The sequence below is a fragment of the Dryobates pubescens genome, chromosome 14 (assembly GCF_014839835.1).
Source record: "Dryobates pubescens isolate bDryPub1 chromosome 14, bDryPub1.pri, whole genome shotgun sequence".
Classification (NCBI taxonomy): domain Eukaryota; kingdom Metazoa; phylum Chordata; class Aves; order Piciformes; family Picidae; genus Dryobates; species Dryobates pubescens.
In genome coordinates, this window is record NC_071625.1 from 11,337,574 (window position 1) to 11,358,016 (window position 20,443).

Sequence of the window (20,443 nt, forward strand, 5' to 3'; positions counted from 1 at the left end):
GGGAACCCCACAATTCTTCATTCCAAGAACCTAACCAAAAGGAGAATCCTTTAGGAAATGAGCTTGCTGAACCAGAGAGTGTTGTTTTCAGGAAAGTGCTGATTCACATCCCTTTCTCCAACCACAAATATACTGACATGTTTATCCTACTTAAACACAAAGCCATTTGTTTGTATTTGCTACCCAAACAAGCAAAAAGCCAAGAAAGGCCCCTGAAATTTTTTAAAGAAAGAAGTACACTGAAAATTAATATATTTCCATATAGTAAATCACATGACTCAGAAAGCTTTTTGCTCAAATTTAGTTTTTTTCTAAGTGTGCTGAAACACTGAGAACTGTTTTAGATAAATATATTGTGTGAATTATGTTGCTCATTAAAGTTCAGTAGATAACTTTTTTTTGTTAAATACTACTCTAGAATTAAGTAGACACATTATTTCTGATAGCATTTGTATCATCAGACAGGCATGTAACATGTCAAAGGAAAAATAGCTATTCTGAGAGGACATATATCTCAACACAACTGGGAAACCATTAAGCTATGTATAATATATATATATATAAAAATATATATATTCAATATAATTGATATTACTGTAACTGAGAAAATGGATTACAATGAACAATTCAGATAACAAGAGATGACTGAAACTGTTTGATATTTTTTGCCTTTTTAGTGGTATACTGGAGAGTTCAAAATGTACACCCCTGGTACTCATTACAATTTTTGTCTGGTTTAACAGTCATATGCTTAATCATCAGGTATGATGTGGCATTAATCATTTCCTACTGTGATTTTGTCAAGATCTGCTAACAAGCTAGGAACATGATGATCAACAGGAAATGGGAGAAAATGCAGATTTTGTGTCAAGTATAAATAAATCTCACCTCAGGTTTTGTATGTCAGTACACCTGTGTTGATAAAAGAATATCCAATCACAAATATACGTAGCCAGCAATAAGAGCTTTACAAGCTGATATACATTAACCTTGCGTGCCATGAACTAATTGGTAATCAGTTAGTCCATGGTATCACATGTTCAGATATACATACTTTCAATAATCTGCTAATTTAAAGAATATACTACACTCTACACTCTTATGATTAAATATCTCATCACTCTCTAAATCTAGAGTTTTTATAAGCTTACTTAACTTATTTTGACTAACAGTTTGGCAAAAAGTTTATAAGTTAAGGTACTTTGTATTTTATCCATTCATCCTTACCATCACAAGTTGGGAGTGGGTGACTCCACCAGTGATTTTTTTCACATAGCAAAGGCTCCTCATGACTCAGCCTATAACCTGGATCACAACCAAATGAGACAGTGGAACCTATAGAGAAGTCATGTCCATAACGACGTCCATGCACTGGTATGCCAGGATCCAAGCAAGAGTAAGTATTAACAGTTACACCTGGATAAATAAATAAATAAATAGTTAAATAAACATCTCCTACATATATTTTTTGTCAATTAATACACTTTACTGTGAGTGAGAATAAGGGGGAAAGAACACTTCTATATGTCAGAACAAATGACACATGCAGGTATTTAAATCCCTGAAAATCCACAGTCAAAAAATTCCATATGTTGATTTTCAGCCTGTTATTGCAAATTGCATTTGCCATTACCTTCAGCAAGAGCTGCAGGGCAACAATTCAGATATTTGTTTTTATTTTCATAATCTTCATGATCTCATGCATCTTATATACACAAAACCACACTGTATGAAAGATAAGACTAGCAAGACACAGACACAACACACATTCCCATCTCCTGATTCTTAAAGCATGAAGCAGAAAAGCAATAACATCAAATTAACTGAAATTACTGATAATTCCTCTTGCAGTTTAACTCACTAAATCTTTCCCTGTTTGAGAAATAACAGGAATTTAACAAAGGTAATATCTGTGCACCTTTATATATTTCTGACTAGGATAAGCATTGAGTGGGGAATTGAATGGGAAATTCAGAATGACTTACTTTCATAATGAATTTTGAATCCATTGTTAGAGCGACTGTTGTCCGTTGTAAAGAGAAGGTAAATGAAATTGCTACTGCTGAATAGGAATTGTGGGACCTGTGTACCATTGTAAGAGCCCAGAAGTGGAGATAACAAATTGGGTCCATCATGAACTTCCAAAACATCATAATTGAGTTCTGTCTGAAATCTGGAGTCGAGGAAACATGCAGAGGCACAAATATAAGAAGCAGTTAAATTACATTCAATAAACCCACACAAAGTAAGCCATATTTAAACACTCTGCTCCTTTCCTCATAAGATGATTTTTTTTCACCAAAAATCTACTTTGCAATATCAATATAATAGTATTAATTTTCCTATGTGATTAATAAAATAATCAGATTTCAAGTTAGTGCCTTAGTAAGTTGAGAAATAAGTTTAAATTCCTTGTATGGCAGGAAAGAAGAGTCAGAAACAGTGTTTTTTAGTAAAAATTAATCTTATTTGCATACACGATTTTATAGTACAAAATAGTTGTGTTTTTTTTAAGGCAAATTGTATAGAGGGTATGCTGATTCACTCTTTTATTGTACCCATTTCATTTGGCACAAATATCATGAAGGTACTTTATATTATCAAATAATCATACTCTGAGTTTCTACCCTACAAATTGGCTACAAGCAGATATAGAATTGTTTGCTTGCTGTGAGACTCCACTGTCTTTGTGCTAGTTGAGGCTCAGTTCAAGTTGTGGCTTAAGTTATGGCAAAAAAACATTTTGAAAAACCCTATTAGAAAGCACTATAAAGCAAAATGCCTGTTTAGAGACAGTGTGTGTTCTTTCTCTGTCAAGGAAAAGCTGGTTGTGACAGTGCTGCTAGGCATCTTGCTTTAGAGGCCTAGATGGTATTGGCGGTACTAAACACCTGTTTGGTATTTTGACAGTGATTTCTTTCTTGCTATGACAGACTTTACATCAATCACACTGCTTTAATGGATTTTCTGATTGGATTATTGAAAAACCCTTTCAGAATTAAAAGGAAACAATTAACAGCAGGATCCTACAAAGACCCCTCAGATATTCCTAATTCTCTCTCTGATTCTTAGATGCTTAATTCAGCTTTGTGAAATCCATTCAGGGAACAGCATGACTAATACCAATGTACTGAGGAACTCTGTACTTCAGTATTTATGTCCCATGGGTTTGAGCCTAAAGATCTAAAGGAGTCTGGTGAAAGACAAGAAGACAAATTAAACCTTCAAAACATGTTCTCTTTTATCCATGTCCTACTCCTAGGAAATAACATAGAAAAGAGTACAGGAAATAAAGTGCTAGAGAATTATAGAAATTAAATAGGATAAGCCTAGAAGGATGAGAACTGAAATTATTTTTTTTTTTATAGTTCCCACATGAACTCACAATATGTTACTAAAAAGCTACTGAGCAATAACTTCCTTTTTCCAGTGTTTACTTTTTCCTATTTATCTGTGTAAAACAGCAGAAATCTTGGAAAGAGATCATTTAGTCTTGCTCTGCTTTCGTAGTTTCTTTATCAAAAGCATGCTTGAGACAGAAAGTGTAAAAAGGCATTGCTCTCAGAAATGCAAAGCAACTCTCAGGCCAGAAAAGATATGAGGAAATTGAGTCTCTGAAGACATGACAGAAATCCTCTCATAAATACTTGTTGCTGAAGGATTACATACAACACTACAAACAGCAGAAAAATAAAGAGATGGAAAAAAAAAAAAAATTGGTAGGCACCAAAGGAGAAAAAAAAAACAAACAACAAACCCAAAAGAAACATCAAAACAAAACCAAAAAAAAAAAAAGGAACAGTATTTAGTGAGGTGAGCTGAAAGAAATTTGAAGGACCAATTGTGTACAATACCTTTACTTGATCTTTTGGCTCACAACGGTGATCAATTTAAATTTAATTGATATGGGTAGTGTTTATATAATTTTTCCTTGAATACTTTTCCTCTTCATGCTCAACTTATCTGATGTATTTACCTACAACCTCATTATTCTCTGGTGTGAAAAAAGAACTAAGGGATTCATAGAAGAATAAAGGAAAAGTACTTTGGGCATGTGTAAGACAACTACAGTGTTCTTTCCTACTTAACTAGTCACTATCCTTAAATTAACCTGGATGGTTTTCTTGTTATGTGAGGTCTGTTCTTAGAGAGGACTCCCAAAAATTCATTCAAAGAGGCTGCAGCAAAACAAACTTTAATACAGCAGGTGACACACATGTATCTTATTTGAACAGATGAAGCTGTTTAATATTTACAATATGCATCTTTGTTTTTAAGAGACACCCTATCAACCTAATGCAGTTCCAGGATATAAGCAAACTGCCCTGTTGCACAGTGTATACTCATTAGTCAAGTGTGACTAGTATGTCAATCAGCAGTTTGCCAATTAACATTCCTAGCATTTAAATACTTATAATTAGGCTTAATGATAAACACCTCATTACAATGAAGAATGGTACTCATATTTCTCACTTCTGTAATTTCAACTCAGTCTAAAAAGGTACTGATTTCTAACAAAAATCCAACAGATTACATACAGTGGCTGTGCTTGTGCAATGGGAATAAACTTTATACACACAACCTCTGAAATAGCAAAAGTTAATTCTTATTATTTACTTTGCCTGTAGATGTCTTTTCACTTCTGTCTCTGGCTGCATGATGCAGGAACACTTTAGCACAGTCATAGAATGCAGTACCTCACACATGGGCAATGACATAAGAGAGAAGTCATAGGAAGATGGGAGATTAAAAGGAAATCACTGGGCAGGTGATGAACTGGTGTAATGTTAAGGTTTCATTCTGCAGGCAGTATCTATTAGCAAGAAATGTTCCTTCCCTCTTAGGAAACCAAAATGAAAGGATATAATGATCCTGGACATACTATAAATATATTATCCTGAGTGAAAAAATTTAAAATATTTCAAATAATGAATAGAATAGAATAGAATCAAGTCTTACTACTTGCACCAAGAAAGGCTATAAAGAGTTGGGCTTTTTTCAAGACAAAGTTGAAATGTAAAGAACTAGGCAATTTTTATTATTTATTTTTTTTTTTAATCATATAGGGAATCCACTTGACTATAGTTTTGAAAGTATGTATTTCAGCAAAGTTAACTTTCTCTGTTAAGAAAGTCCAGCTGGAGAAGCAGAAGCAGCACAACAAAAGCAGGCAGAATAGAGTAAGCTTGTGAAAAGAAGCCACTGTGTGACCGCCTCAGAATTTAAATACACATTATGTGAAAAATACTGTAGAAGAAAACAAACTTCACAAAAAATGTTTTCCTTCAGAACACCCTAAAAATTTAGTTCATTATGTCTTCTTTAAATCCAACATGTAATTATGCAGCTAAGAGCATTTGCATGAGTATATCTCAACGTATTTTTCAAATGTGATCCTTCACAGAAACATAAGCACAAACAAACCTGTTGCCTCTCTGCATGGCTGCATCTGAGCAACATGCCAATTTACGGCAAGCAACAAGAGTGTCAGAAATGAGCAGCAATGAAGTGTCCTAATGTCATTATGGCATTAAGTTATAAGAGGGGAGGAGCTCTCTGTGAACTGAAAGGATCACATCTTCCTGTTATTGCTCTTACCTACAAGAGTAGTAGAGGTTGTGCAATTTTATGACACGGTGTTTAGACATTACAAAGCAAAAGTGTACACAAGAACTGTCAGATTTAATGAAACCCATGTGCAGAGTAAGAAAATTCAGCTGGCCTAGAATTTTGCAAATAAAAAGATAAAATTATTTGGCTTTGACATTACTGTTCAGATCAGATGTGTAGTTGAAAATTAAATGTTGAATTAAAAATAAATTATTTGAAACTATATTTATTTTCCTTAAAAGAAAAGGAAAAAAAACCAAAACAACCAACAAGTAATGGACTTTTATTTTTCATTTTGTTTTACAAGACAATAAAGAAAACTAATAATTTGCTTTTAATTTTGAACTAATATCAGTCTTACTAATTTCTACAAGACGGAGTTACTTCTCTTTGGCATTTTAATTAGAAACAAAAATGGTAAAGCTACATTTTTGAGTTGAAGTACAGCACTAGTGATTTTGGAAGACTAGCTTTCATTTACTAGTAAGATTTGGAAATACCTTTGAAGTGTTCATGTTACCTCATCCCTGATTATGTATAGTGATCACGTGGAAGCTTTATTGTAGCATATGGTATAGTGCTCAAAAAAAAAAACCCCTTTAAAATAACTTTGTCACAGGGAGAAATTTTGGTAAGATGAAATGATAATTTTAACACCTTGCTAAATAGAAGTTTTGAATTGCATTATAATGAAGCTTCTAAGCTGAGTGTGACCAGAAGTAGTCAAAATATGCTGCATTGACAGCAACTGAAAAGTACTTGCATGGTATTTGTGCACTTCAGCTTTCATTGTCAAAGGCCCCCTTTTACCCTGGATCATCATCTAACTGTATTAGTATATACAATATCTTTGAAAATATGGAGAATGTAGCTTTTTTTTTCTTTACATTTTCTAGTTTGCTTTCTTGTAATGAGCTTAAATGAAATGTCCACGTCTTGCTACCATGAGAAATTTAAGGTCCTCAGTACATTTCTGGCCTGAATCAGGAAGGGACCCAAGTAACTGAGAGTAATGTGCAATGCTGCAATACTTTGGAGAAACTGTAATTCCATCATGAGAGCATACAGCCCTTTCACAAAAATGGATCATCTGATTTGATTGTTAAATATCAAAGATGGATTAAAATAGGAATGCATTTTCACAATTGTTTCAGATTTTAACAGTTGAAATTTAATGAGTTTGAGAGAGAAAAACAAATTCATAGGTATAATTCCTTGGTATTATTCATCATACCAACACAGTTAATGAGCAAGTGAAACATACTAATGTTTAAAAACAGGCAACATTTATAACTGGGACAGAAAGGTTTAAACATATGCAAGAGGGTAGGAATTTCAAAAGCTTTCAGTGCACCAAAGTAGAAATTATACTGAAGAGAAAACTTCTATCTGAAGGTACTACGGTGCTTTGGAAAATCCTACCTGGTAACACAATTGGTTGATTTTAGTGTATATTAATATTATGACAAAGATAATAAACTTCTGCTTCTGGGTAAACAGCTGGAAAATAATAAGTAAGAAAAACATTAGCCAAGACCTTTCAAATGTAATTTTGATAGAGTGTCCTGGTTCAGCTTCTATCACCCACTCACAATTCAAGGAATCTTTATAATACCCTGGCCAGCCTGGAGAGAGGATCACTCCACTGGGAGATGAGAAATGCCCACCACATGGAGCTAGAAATGAAACAAAGAGAAAGGTATGATAACACAGACTTACATGTAATTCACAGTTATCAGTTTCAACATTGAACATCCATAATGAATATATTAAAAAAAAAACTTGTTGCAGAAGACATAATTAGGCTTTGAAGCTGACAGACTCTTTGGGCTTCATAATTAGATGGAGACAACTGAACTAATACCTTAAAGAGATAAAATGAACTGTTGAATAACTTCTGACAAAGCTTTTTATACCAAATTCTTACAGATGCAATCTGTTTTCCTGTAATAAATCATAGAATGCACTGGGATAGAAGGGACTTGTAGAGGTCATCTAGCCCAAAATCTCTGCAGAAAGGAGGGACGTCCCCAAGTAAATCAGATTGCTCAGATGCCCATCAAGCCTATTCTTGAATGTCTCCAGGGATGGGGCCTCCACCATCTTCCATGGCAACCTGTTCCAGTGTTCCACCACCCTTGTAGTAAAGAGCTTCTTCCTAATGTCCAATCTAAATCTACGCTTCTCCAATTTAAAACCATTGTCCCTTGTCCCAGTGCTACATGCCTTTGTAAATAGTCTCTCTCCAGCTTTCTTGTAGGCCTTCTTGAGGTATTGGAAGGCTGCTATAAGGTCTCACCAGACTTTTCTGAACATCATGAGGTTCGCCTGGGCCCACTTCTCCATCTTATCCAGGTCTTTCTGGATGATATCCAGTACCTCTGGCATACCAACCACACCACTTAGATTGGTATAATCTGCAAAATTGCTGAGGGTGTACTCAGTTCCACTGTCTATGTAACTGACAAGGATATTGAACAGCATTAGTCTCCGTATGGACCCCTGAGGGACATCCTTTGTCACCGGTCTCTAGCTGGCTATCGAGGCATGGATTTTCTGGATGCAACCATCCAGCCAATTCATTATCCACTGAAAAGTCCAATGATTGAATCCATATCAAACGTTGTTGTGGGACACTGTGTCAAGGGCAGACAGAGAGCATGCATTGCCCTTCCCTTGTCCACTGATGAAGTCACTCCATTGTAGAAAGCCACTAGACAGGTTAGGAAAGACTTGTCCTTAGTAAAACCATGTTGGCTGTCTGAAATCACCTCCATGTCTTCCACATGCCTTATCAAGTCTTCTAGGGGGTATCTCTTCCGTGATCTTCCTAGGCATAAAGGTGAAGCTGACAGGTCAGTAGTTCCTAGAATCCTCATTTCTACCCTTCTTAAAAAAGGGGTTTCCCTTCTTCCAGTCACCAGGAACTGCCATGACTTTTCAAATATCATGGAGAGTGGGCATGGCAACCACACTGGTCAATTCCCTCAGGACTCTGGGCTACATCTTATCAGATCCCATATCCAGGTTCCTCACAAACCTTTTCTGCCCTTACAGTGGAAGAGACATTGTCCCCCAGGTCCTCATCTTGTGGTCCTTCAGTTCAGAAGGTGTGAAGAGAGAGGTTGCTAGGGAAGGCCGAGGGGAAAAAAAAGAGTTGTTGAGAGCCTCAGCCTCCTCCTCATCTGTTGTTACAAATTGGCAATTCTTGCTCATCACAGTGGGGGTACACTTTCTTTAACTTTCCTTTTCCCATTGACATCCACTATAATATCACAGATATTTTGCTTATGATAGCAGTTCAAATTCCTCATTCATGAAGAAGACATACTCACCATTCTCACAGAAGGTTTGTTGTTGTTGTTTTATTTGTTTGGGGGTTTTGTTTATGTTTTTAAGGAGATACTAGCTCATCTTTCTCTTACTGTACCAGGAAAAAAAAAAAAAGCGTTTCTAAAAGCCATATAAGTTGAGCATTGAATGTGTTGCAACCATTCCTAAATATGAAGATTGTGAGTTCCGCTCTCCCCCTCTCCCCAATATTACAGTCAGCAAACAGTAACAGACAAACAATAAGATATTTAAATTCATATTACCATCAGGAACTAGAAGGTTAACACTTCAGCATTCATCACCCCTACATTTTATTGTGTATAACCACTTGCAAGTATTCATAATACATATGGAGCCTATTAACTGCAAGAACAGGAATACCATATGGCCTTGTTCTGAGCCAGTATACTACGATAGTTGGAATATAGTACTGCTAAACTTGTGCAAAGCTTCATTTTCTCACAAACTGTACATGAAATGTTTAAAGACTATCTCTGGAATACCAAAAAAAAAAAAAAAAAAAAAAAGCAACTTTCTTACAAAAATACTCCTAGGGATATTACATTCAAAATAATGCCCAAAGAGGACTGCCTAAATTCAGAGTATTTTCTGTTTCTATTTGGGATCGGACAATAGCAGACTGTTTTGAGTTTGGGTTTTTGTGTTGCCTTGTTTTGTTTTTTTAAAAGATAATCTTTCTTGCTCTTCCCCTGGCTATAGTTCTTCCTGGTGACTTCAGTGCAAGATACAGTACAATTTTTTATTTGACTTTCACCATCACATGCTGATTTCTTAGTCCTTTCCTTCAGTGACTGGGATTATCCTGAAGAGCCTTGAAATAAAACTCTCCAGTCATCTTCCCAAAAGACCTGTTGTTTTTGGTTTGGTATGTTTTTAATACTCATTTTCAGCCCCTATTCTTTCTTTTTTTTCTCTTTGCTGGTTATCTGGCAGATTCTACTTACTGTCAGTGTGTTAAAGACAAAACACTAGAAATATCACTGGAAGTCATCATCAGCCAAAATCTCACTGCTGAACACTGAAAGCTTGATCTGAGAAATCTCACAAAGTTTTTCTTTTTTATTTCTTTGTGTCATGGGGTACAGGGGTTGAGGAAAGAAATAAAACAAGCTTGGAGGATGACAGGCTTATTACTGAACACCTTGCAGATTCATAGTTTTAGATTCTGTTTTTGTCAAGAACTTATCACCTATGCTACAGAACAGTAGGGTACTAAGCATCACAGAATTATGCAGGAACACCAGGGTTAGAACTGCAGCATAGGTACAACAGGTAGTACTACAAGAGACTGTGGAATAAATCCTCCATTTAGCCCTCATACAGGAAGGTTAGAAAGCACAGGAACAGGAATCCCAGTTTCAAATGCATCAGGGAACAGCAAAAGCAGGGCTGCTTCTCTAGAGAAAAGAAGACAGGAGCCAAGGATGATCACACATAGAGGCAGAGTTAGTGCCTCTATAGAGAGAACATCATCAAACTCCACCTGAGCAAGGTAAACAGGATTAGATTGCAGCACTCAAGTGATCATCAGATGAATGAAATTTGATGGCATAAGTCTGAGGTCAAACCAGGATGTCCCATGAGAATGTTGAAGTCAATAGAGGATAAGGCTTTAGAACAGTGTCACTGGCTCAGGGACTGACAGCTCCAGATTGAGCTGAAATGGGATCCTGGGCCATGGTCAGGCCTGTGTTGGTAGATTGCTAGCACTGAAGATTGTTGCTTTAAACATTTTCTCAACTGAATAAATGCATGCTTTAGAAGTAATAAAAAAGAGAAAAAGGCAGGAGCGATCTTTTCAAGCGTAAAATGCCTTTGTGAAATTGCAGTTCAACCAGTGCCAAATGAGAGCTATCTGAGAGTATGAATAGTGTAAACTACTCCCATTCCAGTCCTAATAAGTTTCTCAGATGAGCATTCATTGTTAGAGGTTATATAGCAGTGCTTACATCACTGATGTTTATGCCTATTTTTTCTTATAGCAGTTATGAGAAAAATTCACTCCTGCAGACAGGTTCATAATAAAAGATCATGCCTCACTAGACTCCTTTATTAAAGACTAGGTTTACAGGAGCTCTGTGCTATCTGTTTGCAAAAGCTGAACTTCATTTGGTGACAACTTAAAAGACATCACACCAAGCTCTCCTGAAGAAAAAAGAAATATTTTACATACCTCCACACTTTGGAATAGGGCCACTCCACATCACTTTCCCATCCATTAACATGCAAGTAATTGTTTCAGTCCCTTGTGTTTTAATAAATCCTTCCTCACATATAACAGATATTGAGCTCCCCAGCTGAAAGTTGTCACCAAAACGTCGTGCGTTGATGGGCACTCCAGGATCAGGGCATTCGTTATGTCCAAATGCTTTTCAAAAGAAAGAGGAAATAGTGTGACAACTCTTGCAAGTAAGATGACAAGTAAGATGTAAGGAAACAATAAGAAATAAGAGCCTGAACAAAAGTAGAAAATGCATACTAAAAAAATTACAAAAAATATGATAAGTTATACCAATGGGAATCTTAATTTGGCCAGATGGGCATTGGTAGGTTTCAATGATGGTTAAGTTTTCCTCTCCACCAGCTCATCCTACCCAATGCTACAGTGGGCCAAAAGCATTCATTAGAAAGGCAGGGCAAGCAACTATGATATAATATCTTTAGTCACCTTTTGTATTTTCAATTCATCATCACAACCATTCAAGCCATACTGATAGCAGTGTGTCTGATCTTGCCATAGTCTATTTTGTCTCTATTGAGAGCCCGTGAACAGCTGAAAAAAGGGTGATGTTGGCAACAGAAAGAAAACCTCAAACTTTGACTGTACTATTACATTTAAAATGAAAGAAATTTCTAGTATGTACAAATCCTGAAATTTTAAGTTTGTGGGCAAATGAAAAAATAGTAATTTACCTGCAAATATCTACACATTGTAAGAATGGTCATGTATATCAGTACAGAATGCAACTTAGAATGGGAGAGCAAACTCATCTTCCTAGCAGTACTGCATAACATTATCTATAGTAATATTATTAAAAGTCATTAAATGTTTTATATATTAAGAATAGAATCATAGAATCGAATCATAGAATCAACCAGGTTGGAAAAGACCTCAGAGATCATCAAGTCCAACCTATTACCTATTACCTAACACCTCATGACTAACTAACCATGACTTCAAGTGCCACATCCAATCCCTTTTTGAACACCTCCATGAACAGGGACTCCACCAGCTCCCTGGGCAGTATGTTCCAATAGCCAATTACTCTTTCTGTGAAGAACTTTCTCCTCACCTCAAGCCTAAACTTCCCCTGGCACAGCCAGAGACAGTGTCCTCTTGTTCTGGTGCTGGTTGCCTGGGAGAAGAGAGCAACCCCCACCTGTCTACAACCTCCTGTTGTCATCTACAACTACCTGAAGAGCATATTCTCTATGAATTTTTTTCCAAAGGTATATTTTATTAACTTAACAGAAAAGTTTCTCAGATACTGCATTACAGAAGTATTAAGAATCATAGCACCAGAAAAGAGAAAACAATGTATTGACAATGTGAATTAGGAAATGCTACATATATTGGAATGAAATTAGTGCTTTCATTGAATAGCTGTTTACTATTTGAGTATGGGGTTTATAAATGATGTAATCCCATACTTTTTCATAGGGATTACCAAAAAAAAAAAAAAAAAAAAAAAGTGTTCAATACTTTGTGCACAATTGTCACTTTTAGTGAAGGAATTGATTGTCCAGCTTTAGACAACACAGAGATAGATTTTCAACACAGTTATCTGTAAATGTAGATAAATGTTGACCTCAGGTATAGCTTGCTTGGTGTACGACACCAGTTTATTAAGGCAGCAAAACTGGTTTATTGCTCTGTATTTCAGCTCAGAGTCTGAGTGGCGGCTGCTTACTGCTGCTTCTATGAAATTGCATACAACAGCTATGGAAGGCAAGAGAAGGAAAAGCAACCTTTCCCTACAATGGTAGTCACTTTCTTAACCTAGACCGCAATTACGTTACTTGAAGAGTAAAGTTCAGTCTGCCTGTAACTCTGAAAAGCTTCGTGCTGGAGCTGTAATAGTACATACAAACATTACCCATCATCAATAAATCAAAGAACTTTGGAAAAGATATTTATGTAATATTATACATAAGGAGGCTGTGTAGTCATCAACTATCATGGTTACACTGGTATTTGAAGTCGTATGTAGAAAAAAGGTTGGGACAATGATAGCACAGGGTGATAGTGAAGTTATTTCAGTTCTCAGAAGGATGTGAAAACCATTCAGCATCAGAAAAACGTGAAAAGAAGGAACTGGAGACATCTCAAGAGATAGGAAGGCAAGTATGAAATTAACCATAATTCATCTGCCCTGCTCTGAAAGGTCCTAGGAAATAGGACCACAGTGGTCCACTGGTGTGATAAATTGTTTTGGTAGATTGCCCTACTGTCATGGGTTTAGCCAATTAAATCTACTGATGAGTATTTAGTATCATGCTGTTGCCATGCCAGCTTTAAAATGAAAGTGCTGGCTGGAGCAAAGTATCATGGGGCTTGAAGTTCAGACTATAACATGAGAGGCTTTCATGTTTCTGGTTGCTGCGTCTGGTTTGGGGTGCTGGTCTTTTTCGACTGTGTTGGCTGCAGATCGGGTAGTGAGGGAGGTTTTTTTATTTTTAATCTTTCCTCACCATTAGATTTAGGCTTGACACCGAGGAGCACACTAGAGTGAAGACTAAGTAGAACTCTTATAAATGTTAAAACAATTAAAAAAAAAAAAAAAAAAAAAAAAAAGAGAGAGAGAAACCAAATGTTGCAATTTCATTTTCATCATAACTGATTTTATAGAAGTGACCAAGCCCAAACTTTCCAATATTTAGTTACAGCACCTAGCTACAGCTCAAAACTTTACTTTGCAATGATGGCTGGTAACTATAGAGACAAATAAGAAGAAACCCCATTTTCTTCATGCTTACATTCTGCCTTTGTGAGAAATGACCTGAGGATGAAGCAGCTAAAATAGAGGGCTGAGAGCTGAAACAGAATACAATATCAGAAAAAGAATGTTCACACAGTAATCTGATGTCATCTTATCTTTTCTGTTCAGACAGCAATGTTCAAGGTAATTCTTAAGAGATACTTCTCTGAAAGATGGACAACCTAAACCAAACCAAAACAAAGAAATAGCGAAAAAAAAAATATGGAGACGTGTACTGTGATGCAAGTAGAGAAAGTAGAGAGACACAGGAGAATTCAATCCTTGCAATGCTATGAAAATGTTACTAATTATTAACAATCCTTGGAGCAAAATGTGGAATCTGAGTCTCTCAAAAACCAAGCTCACTTTATCTCATTTCCTCTTTGTTTTAAGGGATCTTTTTTTTTGTTTTATTCAGAATAAAATATCGTCAGCCAGCATTTTTTCTGTGAAGGCAGAAGATTCACTTACATTCCATGTAAACCTCTGGAATTATCATACTCTTAAGATATCAGGAAGAAAGACAGGAATGGGAACAGTTAGTCCTGACATTGGACTTTTGGGAATATAAAAATGTCCTTTGTCTTTTGCCTATTTTGTCCACCTGTTGGCATGCAAAACTGCTCTGTTACCTCTACCTTCAGAAAGGAAAACAACAAACCAAACACCACAATCAAATAAAAACAAGCAAACCAACCAACCCAAACAAAACCCCCAAAACCCCCAAATACATGAGGTAGGGCAGCTCTGAGTGGAAGATACAACAATCCACAGAACATCCACTATATTATCTCCACCGTCCTCTTTAGTTATTTCCTCTTCCAATTTTCTTCTAACTCAACAAAAGGAACGTCCTGGCTAAACACAGTCCTTCTCACTTCATTGCTGGGGTAATGAAATTTAATTTTACATATGAGGAAAGCCTCATGCTATACTTTAGTGTCAGTTATGCTATGAGCTTACATCATTCCCCAGGAATGACAATGCAGCTGGTAATATATCCTGTCTGGATTTTGATGTGGGATAAATGCCAAATTGTTTGACAGCAATACAACATAGCCAGTTCTTCATATGTCCTTCAGAAGAAATGTAATGATTTTGGCAGCAAAAAGTGAAGTGTTAATTGCATTTAGTACTGGAAAAGATATTAAAAGTCACCTTCAACCATTATGTTTTCAGTAAAATCAGTGCCAAGTAGTAAATGTGGAGCTATTTATGGGTTTTGGGTGGTTTCAGTATTACCTCAGAAAGGACAGAAGCAAGCAAAATACAGAGATCTCCATTTTCATGTGAAACTCTGTTTCTGTGCAGCTCATAAACTCAATACAAAAGGTGACAGAAGATGCTAGTTTGCCTTCCAAAAACTACAAATATGCACAATTCAGAGCACTTGAGAGGAGGCTGAGTAGAATTTACTCCAGTTGCTCTGAATAGCAATCTAGCAATTTGTCTCTCCATGGTTGTTACATCTGTTAGATAAAAGTGTATATATTTAATATGAACTTACCTTCAGCCTATATATAAGCACATCAAAATAGAATAAATAAGAACAGTATATAAGTGTTGTTTTTAACTCTAAAGGTGTAGTCAGGCACAACATACAAGTCTTTTATATAAGAATGTGAGTAACTTGTTCACCAAAACAGCAAAGATAAAGGGATGTAGTTGCACACAGAAGGCATCTAAGTAGAAGACAAATTATAAACAAAAGACAAGATAAGCACAAGGGACTGCAAACAGGCCAGACATCCTCCTGAACACACAAGGATGACTGGCAAGACAGAAAAGAACAAGGTAAGTGGTACCAGAAGAACTGGAGTCCTTTGCTGGGAGTGAGAAAAGTAGTTTTAAATCATCAGCCATAAGAAAGGCAAAACAGAAGACAAGATACCTATTGTGGTTTGACTTCTCTTACAAAGAGATCCTATGGCTACCACATTGAATGCAGTAACTGGAAGCTAGCATGGATTGGGGTTATCATATGGACTCCAGGTTATCATATGCATTCACCATTAAACCAACACATGACTGTAGAAGAGTGAAAGTTTTGTATATGCAGTGATGGTGATTGACATTATAGGATTTAATCAGCAACACAAAATGTGCTGCTAACAAATGTATTAAAGTTCTATTTTACAATTTGAAATTTACTTGATTTGTTAGTTTTCTAAGCACTCCCTTCACAATGATCTCTAAGGCTGTAAAACACAAACATATGCACATTTTCAGCCCCAACACTGTATTTGAAAGACAATCTAAACACCTAAATGAGGTGTCTGTACCTATCTAGGATACATTTGAATACGTATTACCCTAATGTCATTTTTACATACTTACACATATCTCATAAAGCGCGTGGTGAAAACAAACCACATAAACATACCTAAAAAAATACTGTTACTTACTGTTGTAACTGATGTTAAATCCACGCCCCGACATTGAATGATCAGCTTGGAATTCCAGACGCAATATATGACCATTACTGGTAAGGTGGGAAGGAACTTCAGCACCAGTAAATGTTCCTATTATGGGGGAATCTGGAGAGTCACCATCTTTAACTGCAAGGAAGTCAAACTGAGATTCTAAGTCAAAGTCATTAAAAGAGAGATGGATGCGACTTCCAGGTTCTGAAATTATTGTCCAGATACAGTTTAAATTATTCCCATATCCCTCCGGATAATCGGGTGAAAGAACTGTTCCCATTGGTGCAGTGAAATTGGAAAGGCAAGGAACTGTCAAAAGAGAAGGAAATTAGGTAATAGAATAAAACATATCAATAAGGATTTATTTTATTACTGAGTTAGTGTAAGAGATCATTAAACTTGTTGATTAACGCAAATGAATAATTATTTGTAATGACCTGTGAAGTCACAAAGAGGGGTCTTTATTTTAAAATCTTCTACTTCTCTTCCCCTCAGTAAAACTACATCCTAAGTAGAGCCCTCGGGTAGTAAACATCCTATGGCATTGGTAGTCTACAGCAGTCCCTACAACGAACCCATGTTCAACAAAATCATTTGGTATCACTTATTTTCTCCTTCAGGAAATTGTTTGGATGAGCAGACCTCTCACTGAGCACATTAAAGCAGCAGAAAGTCAATAACACCCTTATCATTTGTTCACACAGAAGCACAAGAAATTAACTAGCCTCAAAGAGACAACAGAGTTATTTTGCTGTTATCAGGATAATATTTTATATTAAGCCAATTCAGTTAAGCCATATTAAATTGAGTTGCAGGGATGAAAGCAATTGATTGCATTCTGAATAAATTTGACCTGTATTATTTCAGTGGAAAAGTTAAGAAAGGTGTTACCACAAGTATGTATCACAACATTGGGTTTACTTACTTTGGATAATAAAACTGGAAGTAAGCTATATATGTCTACATCGAAAAGATACTGATATATAATACATGGGGGGAAATGTAAATAATTTAAACCATTAATTACAATTCAGCAACCTCTAGTCTAAGGTAATACATTAACTAAGGAGAATAGGTATAAAAAGCCTATCGTACATATCGAAATCTACAAAATCCCACAAAAAAATACCACCACCCCCCAAAAGAAAAAATTCCCAACAAATCCAAACATATCAAATCACAGAAAGACAATTGTTTTAATAGCTGCTGGGAAAAGAAACTAAATATTTTAGCATTTCTAGAAACACAATCGGACACAATCATTAGGCAAACTACTGATCAAAAGTAAATTCATCCTGTCAGAAGTATTTCAGTGTGCTAATTCTGTAACTAATCACATAATCTTCTACATATAAGAAAAAAATATATATCATATAATCATAAAATTACATATTAAAATAATGAGATAAAAAATACTTGATACATACAAATACAGATTGGTATGTTTGCAGACCACTGGTTGTTTTCTTGGCAAATGATAGATTTCTCTCCAATTAATTCAAATCCAAACTGACATTCAAACCTTAAAACGTCCCGGTTAGAAAATCCATCCCCTTCTCTGATACCATACAGTGGTGTGCCAGGATCCCCACAGCTTTCCTTTTCAATTTCTGTTGAAATAAATAAGAAAAATATTTCTAAAATAATTTTTTCAAAATCAAATTAAACAAAAATAAATCCCTGTGGCTATATCCTCATGCCTAGAAAATAACTATAGGTTATTATAAGCAAATGAACATAATCCACATAATAACAGTTGCTGAAACACACCACTGAGTCTGATTCTGTACTCCAGCCTTTTAAGGAGTCTTAAGAATCTGTGTAAGATTCTTATAAAAATCAGAGCTCATTGTGTTAATAGAAGATGTCAAATGGAAAGGATATAAGGAAAAGTATTCATACTTTATTTTGCCTTGTAGAATTTTAGGCATTAGTAGTTTTAAGTAAAACATCACTCATAGTACATGAGCACTTAAATATAGCAACAGAGACCTGCATCCCATAGTGTTCACGCTGTCCATTTTCCAATACAGCTTAAATTGATAAACTAAACACATGGAGAAAATGAAAATGCAGTAGGTGTATTATTTATACAATAAATATCTTGAAAAAGTCAAAAGTAATCTTACTGATTAAGCACAGTTTTGTATATACTTTGGTTACTTTGTAGTTTTACTTTTCAATTTCCGTTCTTTTTTTATGATTTATTCTGTTTCTGCAGATGTCAAGTTCATGTTAGTTACAATGAGAGATGGCTAGGATTAAATTTTTCTTTTCCTATGGTCACTACCACTGACTTATAAATCTGTGATCCAAAAGATGATGTTATTTGTGCCTAAGGAAAAAAAAAGGGGGGAGTGGGCATTTATGCTAATATTATGTCCATTAGGTAGTCCTTTCATTCTTTGTAGTCTCATTAAAATAAACAAACAAACCAACCACCTGTAAGCATACACAGTTTGCTAGAATCAGGCATGATCTCTTGAGGTTTAAGGCTTTTGAGAAGGAAACTACTTTAGAAATTATTTCATATAGAAGAACACGGACACTAAAAGGAGACATGATTTCTGTTGATTTTAGAGATCTAACTTTTTTTAAAGACTAAATTCTTTGGAGACAGGATATTAATTACTTTCGAAGCATGGTCAAACAAAACAGACAATTTTGTGGTCACAGTGCACTGAATAAAACTTATAAATGCCAACATGTTTTCTGACAAGAAATTTCTAGAAAACCTTATACAGGAAACCTTATACAGCAAAATAGAAAATTAAGATCAGAATTTCATTCTTTTAAATTATACTTTTGTTATTTTTATGCATCATACTGAAGGGTTCTGTAGATTTACAATCAGTGGTGCACTGCAGTGAAAGCCCACAGTTACAGGATCTACCAGTATAGGGGCTACCAGGATATGACTGTTCTTTGTCTCTTATCCTCTGTCTTTGTGAAGGACAGGCATATTCTGGAGGTGACTAAATGGGCCTTGGGGAAAAGAAATGGTCACTTACTACATAAATGCATTTTGACAGAGTTTCACTGGATTTAGGGCTTGAAGAGGTAACTTGTCTATCTTTTCCCTCCTGTAACTCAAGGGAAAACAAAAGATAAGAATGTGATTCTTAGGAGGGAAAACATCATTGAAAGAAAAGAGATCACTGTGGAAAACTACAATAATGAAGACTTGCCATCATTTCAGCAGTTTCAAATTCTATAGCACTTCAGAGAGATACCAGGAAAATACTAATCACTCTTTAAGAGCATTTTAGAGTAATACCAATTTGTTTGTTTGTTTGTTTCCTGACCACATCAATAGAAAGATGAGAAATAACTAGGTTTTTCAGGTTTTTGTTTAGTTTGCTTTGGGTTTTTTTTCTTTGTAAAATCACATTTGAATTTATTACACACTATTTGTTACAATGAAGCATACTGGATTAACTAAATTCTAGTTTGTGAAAAGAAATGAAGTTTCAGTGTGTAACTCAAAGAGAATGGAGTTGGCTCTTTTATGTTTGAATTTGCTGTGCCAAAAACTACAAGAATTCACTATCTTATATTGGCACATTGACATTTTGTAAGATAATACAGAGAGAAAAAAAAAATCATCTGTATAATCCCACTTCAAAACATGAAAGTATGTGCAATTTATATATACATTACTGACTTCACATTTCATATCTAATTTGGTTGCTAATTTGCCGTGCCAGTGTTTCCAATGCAGGACTTTGCTCATTGATCAAGAGCTAGGAAAAGATACCATTATATATTTGTACAACTTTTGTACACAAAGCACAAGGAACCAGCAGCAGTACAATCATTTGTCTTGTCTCAGAAAGCAATAAGCAGGAAAATAAAAACTAATAACTTATGAATCAAGCACATATATTTCTTTGTGTCAATTAGGATGAAACAAACAAACGAACAACAAACCCCACACAACTGGTTAACTATGCCATAGGTCTTCACAGTATAGTCAAGAAAAAGTATCTTAAAGATACATACCAGACAAATATTTATGGACCAATTTCAGCAAGATCTTAGGTTAGGTTTACCAGCTTGCTCAGAAAATTGGAGGTT

General features: G+C 35.5%; 1 protein-coding gene across 1 annotated transcript in view; it reads right to left on the reverse strand.

The window, feature by feature from the left end:
- CSMD3 (CUB and Sushi multiple domains 3) overlaps positions 1-20,443 on the reverse strand; it is a 386,198-nt gene that overhangs the window by 158,273 nt on the left and 207,482 nt on the right. The window contains exons 14-19 of the mRNA XM_009905784.2: positions 17,794-17,976; positions 16,349-16,675; positions 11,138-11,332; positions 7,148-7,286; positions 1,986-2,173; positions 1,228-1,416 (exon numbers count right to left, since the gene is read on the reverse strand). Of these exons, the coding sequence (XP_009904086.2) occupies positions 1,228-1,416; positions 1,986-2,173; positions 7,148-7,286; positions 11,138-11,332; positions 16,349-16,675; positions 17,794-17,976 (1,221 nt within the window). The remainder of the gene's footprint in view (positions 1-1,227; positions 1,417-1,985; positions 2,174-7,147; positions 7,287-11,137; positions 11,333-16,348; positions 16,676-17,793; positions 17,977-20,443) is intronic.